The 26,262-nt window shown below is 42.4% G+C and overlaps 1 protein-coding gene across 3 annotated transcripts in view; it reads right to left on the bottom strand.

The window, feature by feature from the left end:
* Window positions 1-15,919, bottom strand: part of PIK3CG (phosphatidylinositol-4,5-bisphosphate 3-kinase catalytic subunit gamma) — a 34,136-nt gene extending 18,217 nt beyond the window's left edge. Inside the window, exons 1-4 of one of the 3 annotated variants that reach the window (XM_081927645.1) lie at window positions 15,532-15,919; window positions 5,790-7,781; window positions 2,081-2,146; window positions 1,738-1,963 (exon numbers count right to left, since the gene is read on the bottom strand). In XM_081927645.1, coding sequence (XP_081783771.1) covers window positions 1,738-1,963; window positions 2,081-2,146; window positions 5,790-7,769 — 2,272 coding nt within the window. In that variant the 5' untranslated portion in view covers window positions 7,770-7,781; window positions 15,532-15,919. Of the gene's footprint in view, window positions 1-1,737; window positions 1,964-2,080; window positions 2,147-5,789; window positions 7,782-10,766; window positions 10,921-11,035; window positions 11,165-15,531 lie in introns of those variants that run through there. The other 2 variants (XM_081927644.1, XM_081927646.1) reach the window with 2 other exon arrangements.
* Window positions 15,920-26,262: the final 10,343 nt, after the last annotated feature.

The raw sequence follows: 26,262 nt of genomic DNA, 5'->3' as shown, positions 1-26,262 counted from the left end.
GGGAAATTTTAGAAAGAAACGGAGACAATTGGAAATTGAAGAGTTTAGAGAAAATGAAAGATAAAGTGCGAGACTGGTTACACTATGCTCAGATTAAAGAAGTGTTTAAGAATGATAAAAAGTTAGGATTCCAGGTGGAGAAATCGAAATTGGAAACAGAATTGTTAGAACCTAAGACCAAGGTACTTTCAAAAATGTATAACTTGCTGCTGAAATGGAACACACAAGACGAAATGGTTAAATCAGCTATGATAAAGTGGGCTCAGGATATTGGGCATAACATTATGTTTGAGAACTGGGAAAGGTTGTGGACCACTGGGTTGAACTTCACCGCATGTAATGCTCTGAAGGAAAATGTAATGAAAATGATATATAGATGGTACATGACCCCAGTGAAATTGGCTAAAATATACCATTCGTCTGATAATAAATGTTGGAAATGTAAGGGAAATGAAGGAACATTCTTTCACCTCTGGTGGACCTGTCCTAGAGTGAAGGCCTTCTGGGAAATGATATATAATGAGCTAAAAAAGGTGTTTAAGTATACCGTTACTAAGAAACCAGAGGCCTTCCTTCTGGGCATTGTCGGCCAGAACGTGTTAAAGAAGGACAGAACATTTTTTATGTATGCTACAACGGCGGCAAGGATACTCATTGCTAAGAACTGGAAAACTCAAGATCTACCCACACTGGAAGAATGGCAGATGCAGCTGATGGACTATATGCAACTAGCCGAGATGACTGGCAGAATCCGTGACCTGGGAGAGGAGAGGGTTGAAGAAGACTGGAAGAAATTCAAGATTTATTTACAAAAGTATTGTAATTTGGCTGAATGCTAACAAAGATGTCAGAGTAGAAACAACTGTCTACCATTAAATTATATCTTATATCTGAGTTTAACCTAAATTATTGGATTTAAGATTATAAACAAAATGATAATTTGCTTGGAAAAATTTTCCTTTTAATGATGCAAGTGGAAGCAGGAGGCGTGAGGGAGTCCATAGTAGAATGAAAAGATGTCATAAAATTTACTTTGTTTGCTAAATATGTATTTGTATGAAAAAACCCTAATAAAAAAATTATATATAAAAAAAATAAAAAATAAACCGACCGGCAGGCCAGATTAGGTGCCCCTGAAACAGACTTTGGACATGAATTGAAAATGCTAACAAAGATGCTACTCAAAATGAGGGGGGGCTGCTATTATTATTATTCTCTTAATCCTGCTTTTCTGTTAAGACAACCAAAGAAACATCCAAGAGAACAAAATACAAATAAACAACATACATCGTTTCAAAACATCATTTCACAGACAACACTAGAATGGCAGCACTAAACCATCAGTAAGAATGCAATGGTTTAAAAGGAGCAGACCATAGAAAGTTCTGAAAATAGCAGATGAATGAAACACTTGGTTGGGGGGAAATGGTCTTCGTAAGCCGTATAAAAACAAAAAGCGAACCATTTGCAACTTTCCATTTTCCACTGCCTACCAAGGATGCAAAGGCACCACAGAATTTTGCGAGTTACCTTTCATTACACCAGAGGTACGGTGGCCCTCCTGAACTTGTTGAGACTCTACCTCCTATCAGCCCCCGAGCGCCTAGTCAAATAGCAAAGGATGATGGGATTTGTAGTTCAGGAAAAATCAAAAGGCCACAGCTTCCCTATCCCTGCGTTACACACAATAAAAGCTTAACATACAGGTGAGATTGTGCTTATAAGATCTGCATGTACCTTGAGGTGTGACGTCGTGCTTTTCCGCAGAAACTGACTTCATGTCCATGGTCACTTTATGCAACAGCTCAGTTACTTGAACCTGCTTCATGAAGTCTTGCAGCATGGCGTTCCCACAGCCTCTCAGATATGCTTCCAGGATCACAGCAAACCTTTGCTGATAGTGCATGGACTGTGCAATCTCGCTTCTCAAAAACCAAAACAAAAAGTGTCCTATTCTTTTGTTCTATTGAGCGGGAGGAAGAGAACGTATTAAAAGATGAGATGATCTTCTCAATTAAAAAGTCCTAATTCTGGCGGCATTTGTACATCTCATTTTCTTTAAGGAGTTTAGAATACTTACCCTTAAGCCTCGTTTTAGAAGAAATCGGGCTAATGCACTGTCATGATAAGGCTCAAATTTCACAGCCTGAAAAACAGATAACAAAAGTAAGTGGAGATTGGTTTCATTTAATTTCTGTGCAGTATGTGAGACAAAGACATCTTTTCTTTCCAGTTCCAGTTTTTTGGGTCTACATACCATTAATGTCGGGACGCGGGTGGCGCTGTGGGTTAAAGCCTCAGCGCCTAGGGCTTGCCGATCGAAAGGTCGGCAGTTCGAATCCCCGCGGCGGGGTGCACTCCCGCTGCTCGGTCCCAGCGCCTGCCAACCTAGCAGTTCGAAAGCACCTCCGGGTGCAAGTAGATAAATAGGGACCGCTTTCTAGCGGGAAGGTAAACGGCGTTTCCGTGTGCAGCTCTGGCTCGCCAGAGCAGCGATGTCACGCTGGCCACGTGACCCGGAAGTGTCTTCGGACAGCGCTGGCCCCTGGCCTCTTGAGTGAGATGGGCGCACAACCCCAGAGTCTGGCAAGACTGGCCCGTACGGGCAGGGGTACCTTTACCTTTACCTTACCATTAATGTCAAATACAATGTAAGATTATTAAGGTGACTGTAACCAGGGGTGGGGTGCACATCAGGATAGAATACACACACATACAATTTGTTTATGGGTTTGATTATGCTTTGATTTTTAAAGACACAATCAGAAAGTTAAACATGCAGACCATTTTGACTCAGAATCCATCGTCCCTTTACTAATGTGGCAAGACAGAACAAGAGCAGATAAAAATATGAAAGTAAAACGACCACTTCTTAAAGCTCTAGCAAAGCTACAGCTTAGTACCTTGTCAACAACTAACATCCTGGAAATGCCAGAGCAAATAATGATGTTTTAGTTGCTTTCAGCCAGGCTGTCCTACACCTGCACTGTGGGACAGATAAAAGCAAGTTTGCAGGCACCACCAGTCAGCTGGTTGACAAAGCACAGGGCAAGGCAGTGCTTTGAAAGGGGCAAGCAAAAATTTAAAAAATCACCTGGTGTCAATGTGTCTTCAGGTGATTGACAGGTGGGCAGCTCCACCCCCTGTCAAATTTGTCCCACGAGCTGCGGGGGGAGCGAATCATAGAATTGTAAAGCTGGAAGGGCCCCCTAGGGTCATCTAGTCCAACCCCTTGCCATGCAGGAATCTCAGCTAAAGCATCCATGACAGATGGCCTTCAAACCTCTATTTAAAAACCTCCAAGGAAGGCCAGTCCACAACCTCCTGAGGGAGTTCATTCCACAGTCAAATAGCTCTTACTGTCAGAAAGTTCTTCCTTACATTTAGTCAGAATCTCCTTTCTTGTGACTTGAAGCTATTGGTTCGATAGCAGGAGAAAACAAGCTTGCTCCATCTTCTATGTGGATAATCAAAGCTGGCTATGATATCTCCTTTTAGTCTCCTCTTTTCTAGGCTAAACATACCCAACTCCCTCAAATATTCTTCATACGGCTTGGTTTCTAGATCCTTGATCATCTTAGTTGCCCTCCTCTGCACACGTTCCCGCTTGTCATCATCTTTCTTAAATTGTGGCACCCAGAACTGGACACAGCATTCCATGTGTGGTCTGACCAAGGCAAAATAAAGTGGTACTATTATTTCCCTTGATCTGGACACTATACAGTACCTCTGTTGATGCATCCTAGAATAGCATTGGCTTTTACTTGCTGCTACATCACACTGCTGACTCATGTTAAGACCCCTAGATCCTTTTCACATATACTACTAGTAAGCCAGGTGTCACACATCTTATATTCTGCCTAAGTGCAGAACCTTACATTTGTCCCTATTGAATTTCATTTTGTTAGTTTAGGTCCAAGTCTCTGTTAAGGTCATACTGAATTCCGATTCTGTTTTCTACAGCATTAGCTACCAGTTTGGTGTCATCTGCAAATTTAATTAGCATCTCCTCAATTCATTCATTCAAGTCCTTTATAAAGACGCTGAACAACAACAGGCCCAGGACAACCGTGCAGTGCCCCCCTTTTCACTTTTTTCCAGGATGAGGAGGAACCATTAATGAGTACTCTTTGGGTTCAGTCAGTCAACTAGCTACAAATCCAACTAAGAGTTATCTCATTCAACCCACATTTAACCAGCTTTCTCACAAGACTATCATGGGGGACTTTGTCAAAAGCCTCATTGAAATCAAGATACACTACGTCCACAGCATTCCCCTGATCCATCAAGCTTGTAACTCCATAAAAAAAAAGAAATTATATTCTTCTGGCTTGACTCTCCCTTTTTATCACAATTGATGAGAAATAGATGAGTTCCCTGATTTCACAATCCAGCTGTTTTGACTGATGGTTTGTTGTCTTGGTTTAGTAAATTTGGATGTGTTTTTATCCTACTGCATTTTGATCTGTTGTTCACCACTTTGGAAGTCCTATTGAACTCAACAGGCTTTACTCCCAGGTAAGTGGGGTTAGGATTGCAGCCTAATATTGGGGAGGGGGGGTCTTAGACAGGATTATGTCAAAAGTAGAATTCTCACCAAATTCAAAAGCATTTTCATCATTTTCTTATGCTCGAGCAACTTCATGTGCCAATAAAAGTTACAAGACCACGTGATATCAGCAATTGCAGGGATTATTCAACTTCTCACTGCAATGCCACTCCTCACCATTCTGCCTTTTATAATAGGAGAGTAAAGAGCCACTTGGTCCATCAATTTCATAATCTCCAAAGCCCTGATAATAGACAACTTCATGTGACTACTTTTTGAGGATAATAAACTAACACAAAATTACTTTTCTCCACAGGGTTCTTGTGTTAAAAGAACCTTGCAAATGTGTGCACAGAGACAAGTCAGGAAGCTGTTGTGTTCTGAAACACATTTCATTTTAAGATGTAACATGCAATTTTACCACATTGGGGCACTTTCACCAAGGGTATATTTGTCAGCTGACAAGAGGAATTGTAATTTTTTGCGCAACACAGGCTACTTTAACCTAAACACAAGCTAGCATTTCCCTCCTTTAAATTATGCCCTTGGGAATTATTAAAACAACTGATATACTTCCTTTCATTTCAAGAAGATATACTAAGGTGGTTGACATACAAAGAAAAGCCAGCAGCAAAACAAGATTCTTATAGGGGATGAAGGTATACAAAAGGACATTGGTTGGGTAGAATGCTGTTCTACTACTCTTACACAGGCAAAGATTCTGTGGTAAAAAGAGAACTTTGGATATATTGACTACTCCATACATTTATGCTGAGCAATGGATGGCAGCAAAATCAATTGGAAACTTGCACTTCTGAATGGACACAACAAACATGAGATAAGTCATATCACTTAGTACTGGAGAACCTCAAGTCCAGGAGTCAACCTGAGCATTTCTGCCTGGATGAAATGTGTCACTGAACCCTGAAAATGCTGCTTGCTTGAGTGTGTGTGGAAATTAGCCTGTATAAAGGCGAAATTTACATTAACTGCTCCACCCACTTTTGCTTCTGGCCCCACCCCCCATTGGCATGTCCCCCCTGGAAGGTGGTTCAAAACAGAATGTCCACCTCAAGCTGAAAAAGATTCCTCATTCCAACTGAGTGGGACCTGAAAGGCAATCTGATCAGTTCACACATTCAGATGCACCAGGCAATAGATGTATGCCCATCATGCTGCCCAAAACATTTCATGTTCCCTTAAAAAGAAAAGAAAAAAATGGAATGAATATCCATCATACCTGAACTAGCTGCAAGAGATAATGAAGAACATCATCATCTTCTAAACTCTCCAGTTTTTGCACCGCCATCGCTCTCACGTTTTCATCGGAAAAGTTGCAGTCTAGAAGTTGCATTGTCAATCCAACATCCAAGGTGCTTTGGTCCCAAGCATCTCTCTTGGATAATAATTGGTATGTTTCAGCTACTATTTCTTGCTGTCCCCATTTCACAGAGCTAAGCAGCTTAGGGTATGCCTTTGGGTGCTTTATGCTTTCATATCGGAAATGCCACAGTAACTCTTTGTCTTCAGGGGTAAGTGGATTAAGCAGGTCGGTGGCTATGATCTCTTCAAGCTGTTTGCGCAGTTGGTTGGGCATTTCAGCTCTGGCCCTGTCCGCTTGTGGATCAGATGCTATCTTGTGTTTGGGCAAGGCTATGGGGTGGCAGTATTTGTCCAGGACAATGGAGACAGCCATGGAATTGTCCTTATCTGGATTTGTGGCTGAAGTAAGCTTATCAGCATTTATACTTCCCTGCTCCTCCCCTTTGCCTGGAAATTTCCACATATGAAGCACGTAGTCACCAGTCCGGAGCAGGGACCGGTGGTCTATCAACAAAATGTTTACATAATAGAGAAGCTGGGTTTTGCATTTAGCGTCAGAACTTGGGGAATCATGCAAATGGAGGTTAGCCTTTGCAGACGAAGCTGGTGCTTTGCCACAATATACCTGCAGGGTCAGAAGTGCCCCTTTGGGCAAGTCTTTAATCTTGATATCAAACTCAAGCCAAGTATTCCACAGGACTTCTTCAGTAAATGGTTTAGCTGTAGTTCTTTTCTGTGAAAGGAGCTGCTGCCCATGTTGAATATTAGCCTCCACAAATACAGTAAGGTCTGTGTTTCTCGGAAGCACAGGGATATCAATGCCAATTATTTTGACCCTGAATTTCCTGTTGCAATCCCACAATGATATAGTGAATACTCTCTCGTGATCCTTGCCATCTATTGTCAGCTGTTCATGGTATCCTGACACTCCAGTGCAGTCATCCACTAAGGGCCACTCCTCTTTTTGCACCTCATCCTGGTTTGGGTCAGGTGGCTCATCAAGAACCAGGTGAATTTCATCCTCATTCTTGAGGCACTGCCTTATCCAGTGGAAGTTTTTGAGAGGTGTGTCTCCTACAATATACTCATCCCTGCCACTCACCCTCAGAACAAAGTTCAGCTCGCTGTAATCTTCAGGGATATTCATCAAAGATTTCTTCTTTGCCATTTTGGTGAAAAAACTCTGAAGGATGAGATCTGGACTGTCCTCAATAGGTACTTTAATCTTTTGGCTAGTTGTTCCTCTGTGTATATTTATTAAAATATTATTATTGACAATTTTACTAAGCAAATAGTCTGGGAGTGGTTTGGATGTAATCCAAGGGTGCATTGAATACAATTTCGGATCTCTGCAGGTTACTTCAATTGTCCGTGGAGTGACTAACCTGCGTCGAGCAAATTCCAGCTCGTCATCGTGAACATTACTGACATCAGTAACATCATAGCCAATCAAATAATTGAGCTGCTTTTGAAACTTCTGAACGTCCTCTGTGGGCTTCTGCTTTTGGATCACATGAATTTTGCCCACTTTCTTCTGTAGCACTTTCCAATACAATATACAGTCAAGCGTCTGTATTATTTGATGTTTGTCATAAATTTCATACCACTGTCCCTTCTTTTGGTACTGAAGAACAAACTGATCTGGAGTGAATTTATGGTAGAAATCCGAGGTCTGGTTCCTCTCTATTGCTCGCATCCAAACTTGTGCTTTCATTTGCTCTACTGTACAGTTGCTGGCTATATCTATTAGCATGTTGCTTGTAGGGAGAATGAACTCAATGGATATCAATTCAGTTGAAGACAAATTGCTTGCTGTGGAGTGTGGCTTCATCCTTCTCCTTCTTCGTTTGTTGTCGTCTCTCATAACAACAGGTTGTTCACTGCTCACCAACTCCATACCACAGGAAGACTAGGAACACAAGAGAAAAGAGCAGGTCATTTTTAGTCCTTTGTTATCAGCATAAAAAGGTAAAGGTAAAGGGACCCCTGACCATTAAGTCCAGTTGTGACCGACTCTGGGGTTGCAGCGCTCATCTCGCTTTATTGGCCAAGGGAGCCGGCATACAGTTTCCGGGTCATGTGGCCAGCATGACTAAGCCGCTTCTGGCGAACCAGAGCAGCGCATGGAAACGCCGTTTACCTTCCCGCTGGAGCAGTACCTATTTATCTACTTGCACTTTGACATGCTTTCAAACTGCTAGGTGGGCAGGAGCAGGGACCGAGCAACGGGAGCTCACCCCGTCACGGGGATTCGAACTGCCGACCTTCTGATCAGCAAGTCCTAGGCTCTGTGGTTTAACCCACAGCGCCACCTGCGTCCCGTTATCAGCATAGTTCTGCTTAATTTTCAGTTAATTCTTTTCTGCTGAATTTTCATTGAATTCAATCATCACCATCAGGTTTACATCAATGACAGCAGACATGAGCCAGCCAAAGTTAAAGCATTTTTAAGTCCCTTTGAGTGCCTTCAACAGTATTTAAAACAGCTTAAGTTCAGGAAAAAATTGGATGCAACCCAGCCAAAAAATCTGGATAGAATGGCCTATATTCGCACTAATCATAAGTGGAGTTCCACTAATGGATTTCTCCTCTTAGCAGCAGACGACATAACTCTTCCTGATTTCACCTTCCCCTGCAGCCACCCCATGCCCTTTGGAAAGCATATCAGAGGGTGGGGTACATTCTGGGATAGGGTGGGAGTAGTACAAGGTGGGGTGGGGGCTAGCTGGGTTTTCTGCCCCAGATGAAGACTTCAGAGAGGTGCCATTGAGGTTCCCAGCCTGTGTGTGTATGCGAATATGCATGGGGAGTGCCAAACTGGGTCTTTGATTTGCCCCCTGGTGGAAGGGGCAGCTGAGCCTCTACTGGAGTTGGTCCCAATCTTTTTTTGGACCACACCTCCTTGCTTCAATGCCCCCTGTCCTATGAAATTTCCTATGAAAAGCATTATTCCAAACAGCAGTTTGAACACCCTCCCCCCAAGGGAAGATAATAACCCAATAAAATTCAAACAGTAAACATTAATTTTACATTTATTGAAAATCCAGTGAATTTTTATTTTATTTTATCCAACAAAATTGAATTTAAACCAGTGAAACCAGCTCTTCAAAGTCTGATAGTCATTTTTACTTACAGCACACACACACACACTTGCTTCCTAGTGCCTGGTAATCCCACTGCCCCCCAAGGAGTGGTACCACCTACTTTGGAAACCACTGATCTACTGGATCAGAATCCCTTCTGTCAATGAAAGGAGCTCTTTAATTTGCAGAAGGGCATGTCTAGATCCAACTCAAAGTAGGGTTTTTATATATAATCTATTGCCTCATAATGGCAGCAGATGACATATGGAAAAGCTTTCAGAATGTACCACAACACTATACTGATCTTCAAACTTCAGATTTGAGTCTGTGAACCCTAAACCTCAAGGTTAAAGAGATTCTTTCTTGGTTGAGTGAATGCTTTCTATTTCATTTATATCATCAACAAATTCATACGTAGGCTTCTGAGCCATTTGCAAAGTATAAATGCAAGTTACAGAAACATTTAAATTGTTAAAATATACAATAAAGCAAACTCGTTAACAACACCACACAGCAACTAAAACAGAAATTCCAGATCAAGGGAAAGACTGTGTAAACAACGGAAGAACAGGAAACTCATCCAGATATTGACCAGGCCAAAACCTGCTTAGCTTCAGGAATAGAACTTAATCTTGGAACCATTTTCTCTGCTATTCAGCAGCTTCAGTTATCATTTTTAAAAAAAATTATTTTAGACTTTCTGCTTGGTTGGTTCTTAAATAAAACATAGTCAGCACTCAAAAAAGCACCCAAAAATGCCCATTTTAATAACGTTAAATTGTAAGTCGCAAGCCATTCACTCAAATAATGTTTGCTAGGCTATTGTGATAATTACCCAAAGTTAAAAATAAAAAAAAATCCCCAGGGTTTGGTTGTGCTCAGCCACACAGTTTTTATTCTGGCTCCTAAAATACTAAAGCTGAAGCCTGGGAACTGAAAATATTTTTACAGCCCTGCATAAGAGATGTTAATATTCTTTCCCATCCCATCAACACCACAATTTATGTCAGTTTTCTTTAATAGGAAATTAAGCACAACCTTTCCAAATATTTAAGTTGGCAACCTTTCCTAGATATGCTAAAACCCTAGAAGCACTGTTGAATTATCAGCCTCGTGTTCCTGGATAACAATAATATTTAACAATGCCTTTACTCACTAATTGAATCAGTATGCAGATCAGAAAGTATGTACTCAATAATTTAGCTGCCCCATGTATATCTCTCTATATCTACTACATTTACAATAAAACACAAGCATTGTCAAAACAATAACACTGCTTGTCAAAGAGAGGTAAAAAGACTCCACAGAAGATCTGAAATACACAGGCAAGAGGGTTTTAAAACAACAACATAGTTAAGATCAGACCTAAAACCATCTAGTCCAGTATATTATTTTCAAGGAGCAGCCAACCATGCCTTCTGGGAGCTCAGAAGCAGAGAAGGTTAGATTTCCCCCCCAGTTTGTCTCAAGTACATTCTGTCTTTCCCCTTATCTGCTAATGTCCTTACTGTTTCAATTCTGCTACATCAAATGAAATGAAAGTTAACCAACCTAGACTATCCCTGGATTAGTTTCCCCTTCTTATATAGAACTGTGTTGCTCAACAATAGCATTTTTTCAGAATGGATTTTAAATGCACAAACCCCTTCCTCGACTTTAACTACCCAGAAAGCTTTCAATAGAAAGATGGGAACAAAACCAACCCGAAATTGGATGGCATAAATTACTGAACAGCATTCTTAGTTTTCTAAGAGCCAACTGATAGGAAACACCATTTTAAAACACGGACGCAACATTTAACAAAACATTACCCCCAGTTGCAAAGCAGAAACTGAGCTCCTGGAGAAGACTCATCTGTACAGATTTTAAGTCTGGCTGCTTTAAAACGACAATCATTCACAACATGAAGAGTAGTTTGTGTAGGCTGTTCCGCTTTTCTTGTTTGTCTTCATAAGCAGATGCAAAGGAAGTGCTCTAGTAACCAGGAAGGAAGCTTTAACCCACTTGGTTATAAAGAGGATTGCAATATATATATATATTTGATGCTTTTCCTGTTGCGAGTAGTCAAATACATCCTTACCGTAATAGCAACTTTTAAAAGAGGAACCGGTTTTTCACGCATACATGTGGAGACATATGCTAAAAGTTGCCCAAAAGAATAAATAGGAAATGAATTAATTCAGCATATAGGAAAACAGCAGACTGTGAATCATATTTGGTAATAAACTATTCTTAGTGGATCACCAACTGCACCATGCCTCCTTGGGAAGCACAGAACACTTGGGAGTGGATTCTGTGAAGTTCCAGGGAGGGATCCGACTTTGAGGCAGGTGCAGCCTTCTTCCCAACAGCCACCAATATTTAGCTGGGTTAAATGCCCCCTGACAGAGAGTCCTCCCTGATCCATGTTGGATCTAGAAGTCTGTCCCATCCCAATACATTTTGCAAAGTGCATCTGCTTTGTACTAATGGCACTTCCCTATGTGTGATTTAGGAGGGATCAGAGATGCTCTGTCCTATTCTTTTTCTAATGCCAATGCTGGATTCATGAGCCCACCCATAGATCCTTGCAAATAGCAGCAGTCTGAATGCACACAACATGCTTATGTGTAGAGCAAATTATTGCTACTGGGTTGGGGAAGCTAGATGTTAAATCAAGCTTAGAAGGGGGGGGGGGACCAAGCTCAAAAAGTCTGAGAAACACTGGCCTGCTAGTAACTTGTAGATAATAACAACCAGTACAGTGGTAGCTCGGTTTACAAACTTAATCCATTCTGGAAGTCTGTTCTTAAACTAAAACCAAAACCATTCTTAAATGGTGCCCTTCCACCGTTCGGATTACATTCTTAGACCGAGGTAAAGTTCTCAAACCAAGACACTATTTCTGGTTTTGCAGAGTTTGTTAACCAAATCGTTCTTAAACCGGACTCTTCTTAAACCGAGGTACTACTGTAATTGGATAAACACACACCATGCTGTTTAAGCTGTAAAATGGGCTCGTTCAGATCTAACACTAGATGCATTTTTGATCTCCTGTTGGAAGCCGCCCAGAGTGGCTGGGGAGACCAAGCCAGATGGGCAGGGTATAAGTAATATATTATTATTATTATTATTATTATTATTATTATTATTATTATTATTCTAAACCAAAGCTGAGCATCACATTAATGAGCCTCAGCAAGCCTAACTGAAGCACATGCTTCTATTCCACACTGCTACTTATGCCAGAGCCAGGAATCCTGGTTTAAAACAAGCAATGGTTAGTTGCTAAACAAGCCTGCTTGATAACCCATACCTTTATGGTATGAAGCTGACTTGGCTAGCAACTACTGTAACCACTGCTTGTTGCTAACCAGGACTCGCTACACCAAGATTATTTGACTCAAGGAGGGAGGAGCATGCAAACCACTAGGGCTACATACAAACCATATATTTATAGTACATTTCCCCCTTCCCCAAAAGAATCATGGGAATTATAGTTTATCCTTCACAAAGCTACAGTTCCCAGGATTCCTTTAAGAATCAATGTGCTTTAAATCTATGGTGCATATGCAGCCTAAGTCATCCAAAAATGTGGATGGTTTAGTGTTATATGAACCAGTATTTCCTCTTTTAAGCAAGGAATCTAAGGAAGTCAACAAATGGAGGAACTGGGCTTGTTTTTGATATATGTTATTAGTAACAGAAGCGATGCAGAACACCAAGATCATTGGAATAGAGCAAGCATCTACAGACTACTGCTCTGGGAAATAAAAATGGAGGGAAGGTTTTGGGGCCTGCAAGAATATAGATGGTACACACCATCAATTGATGAGAAGATCTGCAGTCTTTTAATAAAACTATTACAGGTTCCAGACATGCGCTTCTTTATTGATGGGTACTAGTCTAGACCAAGACAGCTAGTCACCCACAATGACATGTATTGGCTTTTTGGTTATTCCCACCCAAATCTGAGTGTCCTCCCCCCCCAAAAAAAATCTTGCAGAGGGCCCACTTGCAAGAAGATATTTTGCTGTCCCAAAATACTGCTGTCCTGAACTACGGAATTTGCTAATATCACTGAAACATTGTATTTTCCCAGAAGAAGAAAAAAGTGCTTGCTGTTAAGATGAACCAAGACACCTCTAATGATTTTGTCAATTAGTAAAATTCTGTCAGAGTCAAGAATGAGCTTTGAAGCTAACAAGCTCTGCTGGGGGCGGGGAGGGAAACAATCTTTGTGGTAGAAACAATTTGCCATATTCACAGAAAGTATTTTCTTGATATAAAAACCTGTAAGGGAACAAAGCAAAACAAAACAAAAGACAATGTGCAGTCACAGCAGTGAACTCATTTGGATCCAGCCCACTTAGCAGGCACCTGACAGCAAGGGATTTCAGCCACGTTTTCTACCTTATAAGAGGTGGAGCAACCAGCAACATCAGTAATTTAAAACCACTCAACATCTTCTACTTCTCACTGAGCATGAACTCTGGCTGTGCCTTGAAGGAGGCAAGTATGTGGTGGAAAAGAAAATGAGTAGGTGATGATTCGTTTAAAAGCTGTAACTAAAATGTTTTAAGTCTAAAAGCTGGTCCTTACTCTGCTTTGCACTTGGCTGTGAATACTAAGTATCTCTTGCAATTGACAGAGATACAGAAAGATCCCGTGCTCAGCTACTAAGGCAGAACATCCATCTTCATCATATGAGTGATGCAATTCTTATCTAACCTGGGATGCTACTCTCATCACTGGTTAGCAGGTCCACACTATGTATCTAAAGCATATTCAATGCACCAAAAGGCCTGATGGATCTCAAATACTGGAGGCTAGTCCTTTTCATCTTTGCAACCACCAAACTGCTGCACCAAGGCCAAGGAATCCCCACTGTCATAGCAATGCTTGTTTTCATTGTAAGGTGAGACAAGGCACTGACAAATCAATCAAGATACTCCATTGACAAGGGAACCTATAAACGCACATGTATTGCTTCCAGCATTACCATGCAGGGCCCAACAATCTGGCAATTAAGCTGCTTTGGCTTCCAACTGGTTCATGCAATGCCTTCAGTATATTTGAATTGTTAAGATAATAAAACAGTGTATAATAAAGAGAAAAGCCTTTCTCATGGTTATGTTCATATGAAACATTTGACAGTTTCACATGTGTCTAAAACAATAAGCCAGGGAATGGACGGACTTGCAACAAGCACATGGAACAAATTCTTTATGTCAACATCCATCTCCCAAAGGCACTGTACAGTAACTGGAGAGCCCTGGTAAAATAACTGCCTCCAATGAAAAGCTAGATCTGTTCATCAAAAGAAGCTACCCCTCTCCTGCACTTCAATTCACAGGGCATCTCCTTCATCAATTTCGATTTGCTTCAATTTGCTTTTTTGGTGACCCGAATCAACAGAGAAAAACAAGGCCTTCAGGGAGTCAGAGCAACTCAGAACACCTTGCTAAAACCACAATTTGACTTAGGCAAGAAAAAGCACCTGCAAGGCACCTGTTTGAGTTGTGATAGCTTATACAGAGCCGCTGAACACCCCTATTAAACATGCTTTTTCCAAAACCACATTTCTCTTTTGTGCCTCTAATGTGCTGTGAAAAACATTAATGAAGTTAGCATTGAACACTGGTAAGTGTGACAGACTGACCAAGGAGGAAACTGGTCTTCATTTGTAGAAATGAATGTTAAAGCACACAAATAACTTTGAATATGTTACTGCTCATTTGAATTTTTTTATTACTAAAATATACTTCCAAAAAAACCGCGCCTGACATCTCCTAAACCCCAAGCAGGAAGAGAGTTGTGTTTCAAAAATAGGGCATTCGCCCATGCCCTAATATATGCCCTCTTTAGCCATGCAAATACTTATTCCTCTCTCCACAGTCCCTGGGATAGAGCTTTTGCTCGTGTAAAGACATTTCCAGGAACAGGAGCTTAAACCGGAGCCTAAAATAATGGGGCAGAGTTCGAGAGACTACAAAAAGCCTTAGAAATGCACAGCAAGCGTATAAAACACTTTGTGCCCTTTACATTTGTAATAACTTCCAACACAAAAACACAGAACTACAATCTATTTCTTACTCTTTTCGAGAATAGGGATAGCAGTGATAAATTTGGGGGGGGGGGACTTAATCAGCAAAAAGTTTTATTTACATCTACCCAAACCTCCGTGTGCGTGCGTGCCTTTTTGACACAACACCTTTCCAACTATTAATTTTTAGAACATCCATCTTTATTATTATTATTCTTTCCCCCCCGAATTCCCTATTACAGCAGCAGCAGCGCACCAGAATGAAACTAATTTTTAACACGAAACCAACCGATCATTCAACTTTTTAGCAAACTTTTCTCACTGCCGCGAGACGGAGAGACCCAACTACCCCAAAGCTAGGCGGAGAGGTTTGCCTGCCGCTTTTCCTCCTCCAGGTGGATGAGCGGCAGGTACGACTTTCTGGAGGACGAGGAGGAGGAGGAAGTCGCCGCCAGAGAGAACGTCGGAGCAGGGCGACGAGCACACACGCGTCCACGCATCCACACATGCACGCTGCCGCCCCCCTCCTCCCGGTTCCTCGCTCTACTTACTGAGGCCGCCAAGGGGAGAGCGAGCCCGCCTGCCTTCCGAGGGCTGCGCTTGTTTACATGGCCGGCGGCCGGCTCGGTTGCCCCCGCGTCCTCTCGTTGCCCCGGCAGGGCCCTTCCCAGAAACGCCTCGGCTTCCTTCAGGCCGGAGGGCGGGAGCTGCCCAGCACCTGCCCAGGCGGCGGAGGCCTCTCTCTCGCCCCCTTCCTCCCGAAAGGCAGCGCGGCCTAGGAAAGGCGGGAAGAGGGTAGGCCCGAGCCAGCGCCGAGCGGCTCCTTCTGAGGGGAAAGGATCCGCCAGGAGGGAGGCCGCCGCAGGGCCCGGCCGGGGCCGCAGGAGGGTCGCGTTCACCGGCCGGAGGCGAAGGCTCGGAGAGGCCGCGGACAAGTTCGGCGGGAGTTTTCTTCCTCACCGGCCCTCAACTGTCTGTCGTGGGGCGAGAAGCAGAGTTTGGCCTCGTGGAAGAGTCCAGTGCGGAGTAAGGGCCGCCAGTCCGAGGCCCAGACGAGTTCGCGGGAGAAACGAGCTAAATAAAAATGCGAACCCGTCGGAGAGCCAGGAACGGATCCTCTCTGAAACAGAAGTTAAAACACAAGACATTAGTGTAGGAATGAAAATCACGGGAGACGAGTAGTAGGTGTCATGTGAGAGGCGTCTGCCGGGGAAGTCCCGGGACCTCTCTTTTATTGAATATTACAAAGCATTGCCACAGGTGTACTTGTGGTTGATTGGTTGATACAAACACAAAGAAACTCATTGCCTATTGGTTAATGCAAATGCAAGGCGGGAATTACATGTGAGGGGTGGGAATTACATGTGAACATTTATCACTGGTAGATTAAAGGCTGGGAAACGAGGTTGGGACTAGACAAGCATGAAACCTCCTAATTAATTATAACTAAAGATTAATATAACACAGACGATTACTAATGATTGATCATAACATGAAAGAATATAATAATCAAGTTCTATAGATGTGGTCAGCTATGCATGGAGTACAAGTCACCATGAACTTGAGGTGAACTGAGCGATGAGGGAATGTCTTGGTGTTTGGAGCAGGTTCGTACAGTGTGTGCAGAAACAGAGAGAAGATTATAAGCGAGACTTCCCAGAATGCAAGAGGAAAGAAGCAAGACTTCCCATAAGGCCACAGTTATGTGCAGAAGGAAAACTTCCCTTTATCTCCCCCTTTCTTTTCTTTTTTGCGAGGCGTACTGGGTAAATAAGGCAAAAATATTTCGGGATTAGTGGTGTGCCAGCGAATGCCCAAAATAAATTCGCCAGGGAGGATGGGACAAAAAATACTACGAGATACGTGGTTTGCCAACGCATGCTCGAAATAAATCTGCCCATATCTCCCCTTTGGTTTACTGTTGGTGTTGCCATTTCGCAAAATAAGCAGCAAGGATTTTATTGGGTGGCTGAGGGGGACAGAGAAGTCGAGAGAAAAGACTTATGAGGCCAGGAATGCATTGAAGGAAGCAGCATAATAAAATCAACATGCAAATTATGACGATAGCATATTGAAAGAGATTACGAAGCCAAGTAAGGTTTGGCAGCCAAGCGGTAAGCCACTGGGTGAAAGAATCCCAGAAAGCAGGAAAACCAACATCCTGTTTGATATGATGTATGAGATTTTGCAAATGAGAGATTTGTTTTTGAATAGCCTTAGAATTGTCAGTGACATTAAAGCAGCACATGTTTTCCACTTGTTCGCATCCGTAATGATGGAGCATCAATAGATAATCGATAGCAGCGCAATTCTATGAGTCCGTGATGCAATTCACTCTGTTCTTTATTCAAAAGGTGAAGAGCTTGTGAAGTAGAATTCAAGGCTTTTGCTGCGGAGCAAGCTAAAGAGTTAATATTCCTGCTATTCCGGACAGCCAGTCCAGGGACTCCTAGAAGAGATACAGCTAGAGAAATATATTCAGATCTGCTAGGGAGAGAGACAGAATCATCGCAATTATTATTCAATTCTATAGCACGTCGATATCGAGAGCGGGATAAATGATGCTTCTTGGGTAAAATAATAGACATACGGCTTAAGCAGCAGGGCGTGCCATGGCTAATGTTTGCAGGAATATAATTAAACGTGAAGCCTGGACACGACCAAAACCAGCCGTCAGGCAGCTCTGTGTATTTATATATATATGAAATATTTACATAATCAGAACAATTGAAGTTATCCTTGCCCATTTTTACACTGTTGGTTTTTGTGCAGCTCACCATACGGGCACAAGTAACATTAAAGGAAGCCACGTATGGGGTCATGGAATTGGCTGCGTGGAGAAATGATGCAAAACTTTAACAGCAGCTGCCAGCTCAGAATGCTGGGCAAACTTCTGTAGAAGAATGTAGAGGCTGTGCCATTTATCATTTTGTAGCCATGCAACGACCCCCCTGGAGGGGGCTCCATTAATAAACACAGTAAGGGCATCCAACAGGACAGGGCTACTGCGCTATGCTTAAATTCACTTTCAAAAACTACATATTGAGCAGCATTTAAAAGCATTTGGTTGGCTGCCAAATTTGGATTGGCTCTGGCAAGCAAGGACATGGCATGGCTCTGGCTGCCAAATTCCGCACAGGATTGAATCCTCTGAGCCGGATCGTATTTAGGACGGTTAATGATTGACTGCAAAGCCTTCTTACAGTAGGTGTTTGCATTTTCAAAAGGCAATTTTTCCATCAGTTCATTCTGGGCTGTAGTATTATCAACCTGCCTGGTGACTGCTTCTTTCAATCTATCTATAAATTGATGGTAGGGCTCTGAATGTTGTTGTTTAATATTAACAAAAGAGCTAATAGGGATTGCAGAAGGCAATTCCCCAGCCCACACAGATTCCTCCTCTAAGGACAGAATTCCTTTCTGCCTAGCCAGGGAAAGTGAGGTGCGCACAGCTCCTGTAGGAGAGCACGCAGGGGTTGTGGCAGGCAAAGGAGGAAGGGGAGGGGTGGATGGGTTTGTGGGCTGAGGTGTAGGGAGGGGTTGGCAAGGCTGCAATGGAGGCAAAAGCTTAGGATAAGGAGGGGGGGGATTGTCTGCTACAGCCAGAAGGGCAGGGGCCGAAGGAGACGCCTGGGGTCCTAATTTAGCAACGGCAGCTGCACATTTCTGCCAGGTGAGCAGACAATGAATTGAAGCCCTCGGTTCTGCAAAGAGGGTCTTCCCGATCTTTTGCCAAGTCCCCACCTCAAGGGACCCCCTTTCGGGGTAGGAGGGACATTGGCAAGCAATCTCACCAAGGAGCTGTTCAATTTCTTTTAAGGAAACATTAACACCCACAACTCGCTGTCTAACTAGAGAAAACAATTCCCTGGCATGTTCTTTCTGTAATTTTGTCAAATCGCCCCCCATACTCACGAAGTAAGCGCGCTGAGACTTTTCCAGTCGAGTGAAGTACAGGTGCTAGGCTGCGTAAGGGATCTGGCACGTCCGGGGTCACCAGATGTAGGAATGAAAATCACGGGAGACGAGTAGTAGGTGTCATGTGAGAGGCGTCTGCCGGGGAAGTCCCGGGACCTCTCTTTTATTGAATATTACAAAGCATTGCCACAGGTGTACTTGTGGTTGATTGGTTGATACAAACACAAAGAAACTCATTGCCTATTGGTTAATGCAAATGCAAGGCGGGAATTACATGTGAGGGGTGGGAATTACATGTGAACATTTATCACTGGTAGATTAAAGGCTGGGAAACGAGGTTGGGACTAGACAAGCATGAAACCTCCTAATTAATTATAACTAAAGATTAATATAACACAGACGATTACTAATGATTGATCATAACATGAAAGAATATAATAATCAAGTTCTATAGATGTGGTCAGCTATGCATGGAGTACAAGTCACCATGAACTTGAGGTGAACTGAGCGATGAGGGAATGTCTTGGTGTTTGGAGCAGGTTCGTACAGTGTGTGCAGAAACAGAGAGAAGATTATAAGCGAGACTTCCCAGAATGCAAGAGGAAAGAAGCAAGACTTCCCATAAGGCCACAGTTATGTGCAGAAGGAAAACTTCCCTTTACATTAGAAAGGGAAGGAATTCGTGCCCAACTGAATAAAGTTATGTGAGGCCTAAAGAAGAATAAAAACGCATAAAAACAAACAAGATTCCGACTCTTCCCTAGGAAGACACAGCATTCTTTCTTAGGGAAAGTCCTCACAATTGCCTATTTATCTTGTCCACATAAAACACATAAGTTGGCCTGTTTACCAGCAGTTACGCTTCTAAACTATCCAGTTGTCTTAAGTTCTCTGGGCGGTTTACAATAATAATAATAATAATAATAATAATAATAATAATAATAATTTTTATTTATATCCCGCCCCCCCTCAAGCCGAAGCCGGGCTCAGGGCGGCTAACAACAAAATAATACAACAATAAAGGGTCAAAACCCAAATAAAGAGGCAAAAACAAGGCAGGTTTCAAGTTAGTGGTCTCTGCACTGCAGCCTGGAGATGCACTTGCTTGTCTCTTGAAACAGGGATGCAAACAAAATAATAGTTAAAACTTATATGCCACCTTTTCAGCCGCCTGACCTTGTGCATGTTTAATCAGAAATAAGCATTTCTACATTCCATTTCTTCTTTGGCGATCCCTCGTAGCCGAGTAAGATTGTCTTCCATAAACACGGCTTTAACAATGAGTCCGTAAGTGACCATGGAGTCCAATTCTGGATCCACACGTCTTTCCACAGTGGGGACATTGGTTTCCGGGCGGGAGTTGATTTGCCAAGTGTGCCTTCCTCTCGGCACGTTTCTCCCTTGCGTCCTGAGTTCGAGTGTCTTCAAAGCCCATGACACCTTCCATGTAACAACTTCCAGTCTAACCCGACTGACCTGGGAGTAAAGCCCCTTTGAATGCAGTATGGTAGCTGGGTATTCAGCCCAACCCATTGCATGGTTACTCAGAAATAAGTTTTTGTTGTGGGACTTAGCAGTTGCGGATCTTGGAGCCTCAAATTTCAGTGGCACCTTGTGCAATGCCAAAATTTGGTGCACACACACAAACACTGCCTCTTGCCTTCCATTCTACATCATAGTTGCAGGACCCCTTAGTGGCCCTGAGGCTCCGTGCCCAGTGCCACTGAATCATTAGCACTCCACTAAATCCACCTCTAGACTTCTAACTAACTGCAAGATAATTCATTTTAGGATTGCAACCTTAGCTGCAACTAAATCTAAATGATTTCAATGAGACTTCATTCCAATGAAGGCTGCAGTCCAAGTGCATACAGCTAGTCCCAATGAACTCCCTCAATACATATATTAATTTAAATAGTACAGAAAAACTGATCCCTCAATATGCTTGTTGAGTCAGTCTATATGTATCTACTCAATAAGGCCGAGTAAAGTCTTGTGCTGTAAGTGCATTGAAAGATCGGGGAAGTTTGGGGGTTTTTTTTAACATAAGTTTGAAAAAGATTTAACTTAAGATGAAAATGACAGCTGTTGTTCAATTTTCAACCATACTTATGAATATTTGTTAGGTGATTAATTGTTAAGTAACCACAACTTTAATAATGAAACTACTGCAGTCAGTTGAACTGCTGCATGTTAGCAGTCTGCCCCATGGGGCCTTGCAAGGAAAAGGAATCCTGGAGTCCAGTGGTACCTCAGGTTAAGTACTTAATTCGTTCCAGAGGTCTGTTCTTAACCTGAAACTGTTCTTAACCTGAAGCACCACTTTAGCTAATGGGGCCTCCTGCTGCTGCTGCACTGCCAGAGCCCAATTTCTGTTCTCAACCTGAAGCAAAATTCTTAACCTGAAGCACTATTTCTGGTTTAGCGGAGTATGTAACCTGAAGCATATGTAACCTGAAGCGTATGTAACCTGAGGCACCACTGTAATTCCATCCCCCTCAATGACTGTGCAACTGGACAAATCAGTTGTAAGGTCTAAAAGGTCATTCATTCCATCAAGCTTCTGTAAAAAGAGAATGTCTCAATACCGCAATTTACATGCGGGTTATGTTATAGGAATCACACCTAAAGCCAAAATCGCATATAATCAAAACACATTGGATTCAATGGCCAAAGTCTTTTTCCTGCTTTTTGCCCTCTTTCTTTTTATTTTATTATTTGCCAAGTGCATGAAGCTGAATGCACCCAAGTTAAATGGATTTGCAAGTTGTGGGCTTGCTGTGTTTCTTTTTGCTCTTGGTTTTAATGTCTATATGGGGAGGGGGTTGTCTGTCTGTTAGTTTATTTGTTGGTCGGCAGGTCGCTTTGGATTGCCCTGGCCAAGATAAAGCGATAAGAAATTGAATTTATAATAACCTTACTGCTAGTACATTCACTGGGACGCAACAGGTATATTCACTCTCAATCTCTACTAAACTCAGCTAATTTGCTGCCGAATTTGGCAGCCAACTTCAGTTTGCTTATCAACCCACTCTTACTGTATCTAATTTACACATGAACAATAAGTATAATGTGAATAATTTAAATTTTAGCAAGTAATTACATATCTTATTTTAGTATTACAAATACAAATGATCAGACTTTAAAAATAGATACAAAGATACGGCACAGTGGAATTTGCAAGTAAGTACAGTGGTGCCTCAGGTTAAGAACTTAATTCGTTCTGGAGATCCGTTCTTAACCTGAAACAGTTCTTAACCTGAGATACCACTTTAGCTAATGGGGCCGCCGCCGCGTGATTTCTGTTCTCATCCTGAAGCAAAGTTCTTAACCCGAGGTACTATTTCTGGGTTAGCGGAGTCTGTAACCTGAAGCGTCTGTAACCTGAGGTACCACTGTAATTACAAGTGGGTTCTACTATAACTATACAGTGTGTGGCTTGTCATACGTCAGGAAAATTCCTGATATGTCCTGGTTTTTGGTGTAAAAATGGTGTTGGGGGGAATTTTGGCAGATCGGCAAAATGTCTGGGGAAAATTGGATGTATGGGAATGTGATGGAAAAAGCAGCGGAAACAGCAGTGAAAGCTGTTATGGGAGGAGGTTTCCCCCCAAAAGCTCAATAATTTTACTTTTTTGAATTATGGCAACCCTAATATATGGCAATGTGGTATGCTCCTGTTCAGGATTCCTGTTACTTCATTACATTGCCCCTCCTATCTGGTTTTCCATTCCACACACCCCAAACAGGCCATCTGAATTCCATAGGTTCAGTTCTAATTGCGGGGGAGGGAATCTTGAAAGGTGTTTTTTTTACTTCTGCAAAACTTGAGTCCCCCTCCACACCTACTGATATCTCCCTCTTGTGTGTGGGTGCTGTTATTTTGGCTACGTAAGCCTAAACTGATGAAACAAAAGTCTAAATGTCAGAAATAAGAGACAACATAATAAATTACTTGCGTCTCACTCTTGGGAGGTGCACGTGATGTTCCTAAACAGTATCCGATTCCAAGTAATGACTCCACCTTGGCCTACACATATTCACAGAGGAAAATGTTTGAGGCCTCTGCCCCTACATTCAACCCATACACAGAAGAAATAGATCATAACAGTACAATATTGAGAAAAGTGTAACTCCTCTGTTCATAGCTGTCAACTTACAGATTTGAAAATAAGGGACCAGCAGCCAAAATAAAGGATTTTGGTCAACCAGTTAAAAGGGACCAGATAATTTTGGAGAGCAGCGCCAGTTTTTAGCCCTTCGTTTCCAGAGGTTGCTGCTCAAGACACCAGCAGATGAAACACTGCAATTAAATAACTACAAGCAGCAACCACTTTTTGCACAAAACGAAGTCCAAGCTACAAAGATGCTGCTGCAGTTCTGTATCTTTTCTCTCGTGCTCCATCTGCAGCTCTCAATTCCATCAGGTGGGGCGAGAGGAAGGGGGGGGGGAATAGCACCCGAAGTAAACCCGCAGATCAGACCATCTATGCTAGTCTACCACTACAAATCTATGGGAGAAGCGCTTGCGGTCCTTCCCTTGTAGCCCTTGAAACACCTGCCCGCACCTCCGCCTCCTCCTCTTCCTCCTCTCTCTGAACTGCTTTCTCTATGGTTGCCCTCGCTCTCCTCTCAAGGCTCCTCATCAATTCATAGACCATGCCAGGCTGCCCATCTCATTCGAGTCCTTCGGCGGCACACCCGCAGTACGGCCTAGCAGGAGCAGCAGGGACGGGCAGAGGGGAGACTCCAGGCAGAGACGCTCAGTTCGGCGGCCGTGAGGAGGATGGTGGCGGAAGGCCGGAGGCTCCCACCAGTCCCGGCGGGGAGGGGTTCCCGGGGGCCGAGACTGGTGAGAGGAGGCTGGAGGGGGGCGGGCCGGGCAGCCAAGCAACACAGTTGGAGCCTCCCTCCTCCCTGGCCGGCAGGGAGGGAGGGAGAGGAGCTGCTTCCTTTGAAACCCGGGAAATTTAAGGGACATCCATCAATAAGGGACAGTAGCAGGACATGGCGCTGGGATAAGGGTCTGTCCCTCCAAATAAGGGACGCTTGACAGCTATGCCTCTGTTACCTTTTAAAGCTACAATTAATTTTAGTGCATATTGTTGTCTTGTTTTATGATAGAACATATGCCTAAACACAGCAGGGGGGGATATAGCCAAACCTCCCCCATTTTATTATAGTCTGAAAACATTCAGCTGTTTTGGGGGTTTTTTAACTGCTATTAGGTTATTGTTTTTTAATCAATTTATAATGTTACTTAGATCATAACATGGGAGCAGGCTTCTGGTCAGTTGGCACCTCAAACTCTTACAAAACTGCAATGGATTACTTCATATTGCTGTTGCCTTTTTTTATCCAGTATTAAAATTTACTAGAATGATAGTCACATTCTTTCTTAGAATTTTAAATAAAAATATATCAATCCAATAGTGCTATCTAAATGCACAGATTAATGAAAGTGAAGGCCTCCGATTTGGTATTCAGATGAAGCAATTTTAATCAAAATTAGTCATGCACACAGGCAATCAATTTGCTAATATAAACCAAAGGAAATGCAGCCAGGATACTGTACAGTTATTTGCCCTGTATTTATTTTGTGAGAATAATTACATAAGGCTTGTGATCATGAACTTAAATGGAAACAAGGAATTGCAAGGAATGTGGCACTGTGATTTTCATTCTGGCTCTCTCTTTCCATCACAGGCTCTCTCTTTTTAAAATGCATATTTAGCTCCCCAGCTGAAACATCACATTTGATGACATTTGCTGTAATGCAGTAGGGTTGCCAATTTTGTTTTTCTAACAAGGCTCTTGACAGGCAGAAATTTCAGCTGAATAATCCAGTGACGTTTAGCATCAACAGTGAAGGCTTGATTTCCATTATTTTGTGTGTGTTTTTTTCTAGCTTGTGCTCCTTACAATGCCAAATATATAAGTAGAGTTCCCCTAATATTATTACTAAAAACCAGAGACAGATCTTACTCATAAAGAAACAAACTCCAGAGGTGTCACTTGATTAAAGAAACTGTACTGTGCAATTGTGTGCATGTCTGTGCAGAAATAGGTACCACTGAGTTAAATGGGGCTTACTCCCAGGTAAGTGTAATCCTATGCACATGCACCTGGGAGTAAGCTCCACTGAACTCAATAAGGTGTACTTCTAAGTAGATATGTATAGGACTGAACCATCAGGCTGAAAGCCTAACCACGACTACTAGAAGTAAGTGACTTTGAAGTTGTATTTTGTTGGTTGATTACATTTCATACAAGTAAAAGCAATAGTTCTGAAGTCAAAAAGCCTCATTTTGCTTTAAAATGGTAGACACATCTGCCTGCCTGAGAGCAAAAATCATAGAAGAGACATTGCTTTCTGTAGGAAATAAATTTGTAGGTTTTTTTGTTAATCTGCTACCTGATTAATAACTAATGAAACATTGTAGTCCTAGTTTTAATGGGAACATTTGCTCTTCTTCCAAGATAGAACAGTATGAAATATCACAAGTTGGGTGGTGTTTAATATTTCAGTGGCTTAATTGATTCTGATTTTACTATTACTCATCCATGTTAAACCATCCTCTTAAATTGCACTTCTACTTAATTATCATTTAAAATTGCACTTCTACCTCTTAAGTTTGATATTTTGTGTTCATAAAAGGGAGAAATCTACAATGTTGCCTGAGTGACGTAGAGCTTAACATATAGTTGCACAATCCCAACTTCTGAGCAGTGTAAGATTCCTGGGGGAGTTTCTGGCTTTCACCCAGTGTTCATGTTTCCTTTTGGGAATGAAGCACAGCAGGGAATGTGGAGTCTTTAGGAATATATAGTTTATTTACACATATATACAACCTTAGCTATGCTGAAGGGGTTCACGGCATCAACACCCGAAAAAGGTATTATTTCTCCCATAGCCACAGCCCTGGATTCCAGCAGAAAAGCAAACATTGTGCTCTTCCTCTCCACCTTTTACAGCTTGTCATCTCTTCGCCCCTAGGCCACATCACAGCCAACTCTAAAACTCTACTTCAAACTCTGGCATTGTCTTCTAACTAACCCATTTGCTGTCTGGGACAAACTCACTCTCTTTTTGGCTTTCCTAGACAGCATCTTAAAAAGCAGAGACATCACCTTGCCAACAAAGGTCCATATAGTTAAAGCTATGGTTTTCCCAGTAGTGATGTATGGAAGTGAGAGCTGGACCATAAAGAAGGCTGATCACCGAAGAATGGATGCTTTTGAATTATGGTGCTGGAGGAGACTCTTGAGAGTCCCATGGACTGCAAGATCAAACCTCTCCATTCTTAAGGAAATCAGCCCTGAGTGCGCACTGGAAGGACAGATCGTGAAGCTGAGGCTCCAAT

This window comes from Podarcis melisellensis (genome assembly GCF_964234715.1).
Source record: "Podarcis melisellensis genome assembly, chromosome: 10".
In the NCBI taxonomy this organism is placed as follows: domain Eukaryota; kingdom Metazoa; phylum Chordata; class Lepidosauria; order Squamata; family Lacertidae; genus Podarcis; species Podarcis melisellensis.
Note: the sequence above shows the minus strand (reverse complement) of the source record. Positions and strands in the feature narration are given on the sequence as shown.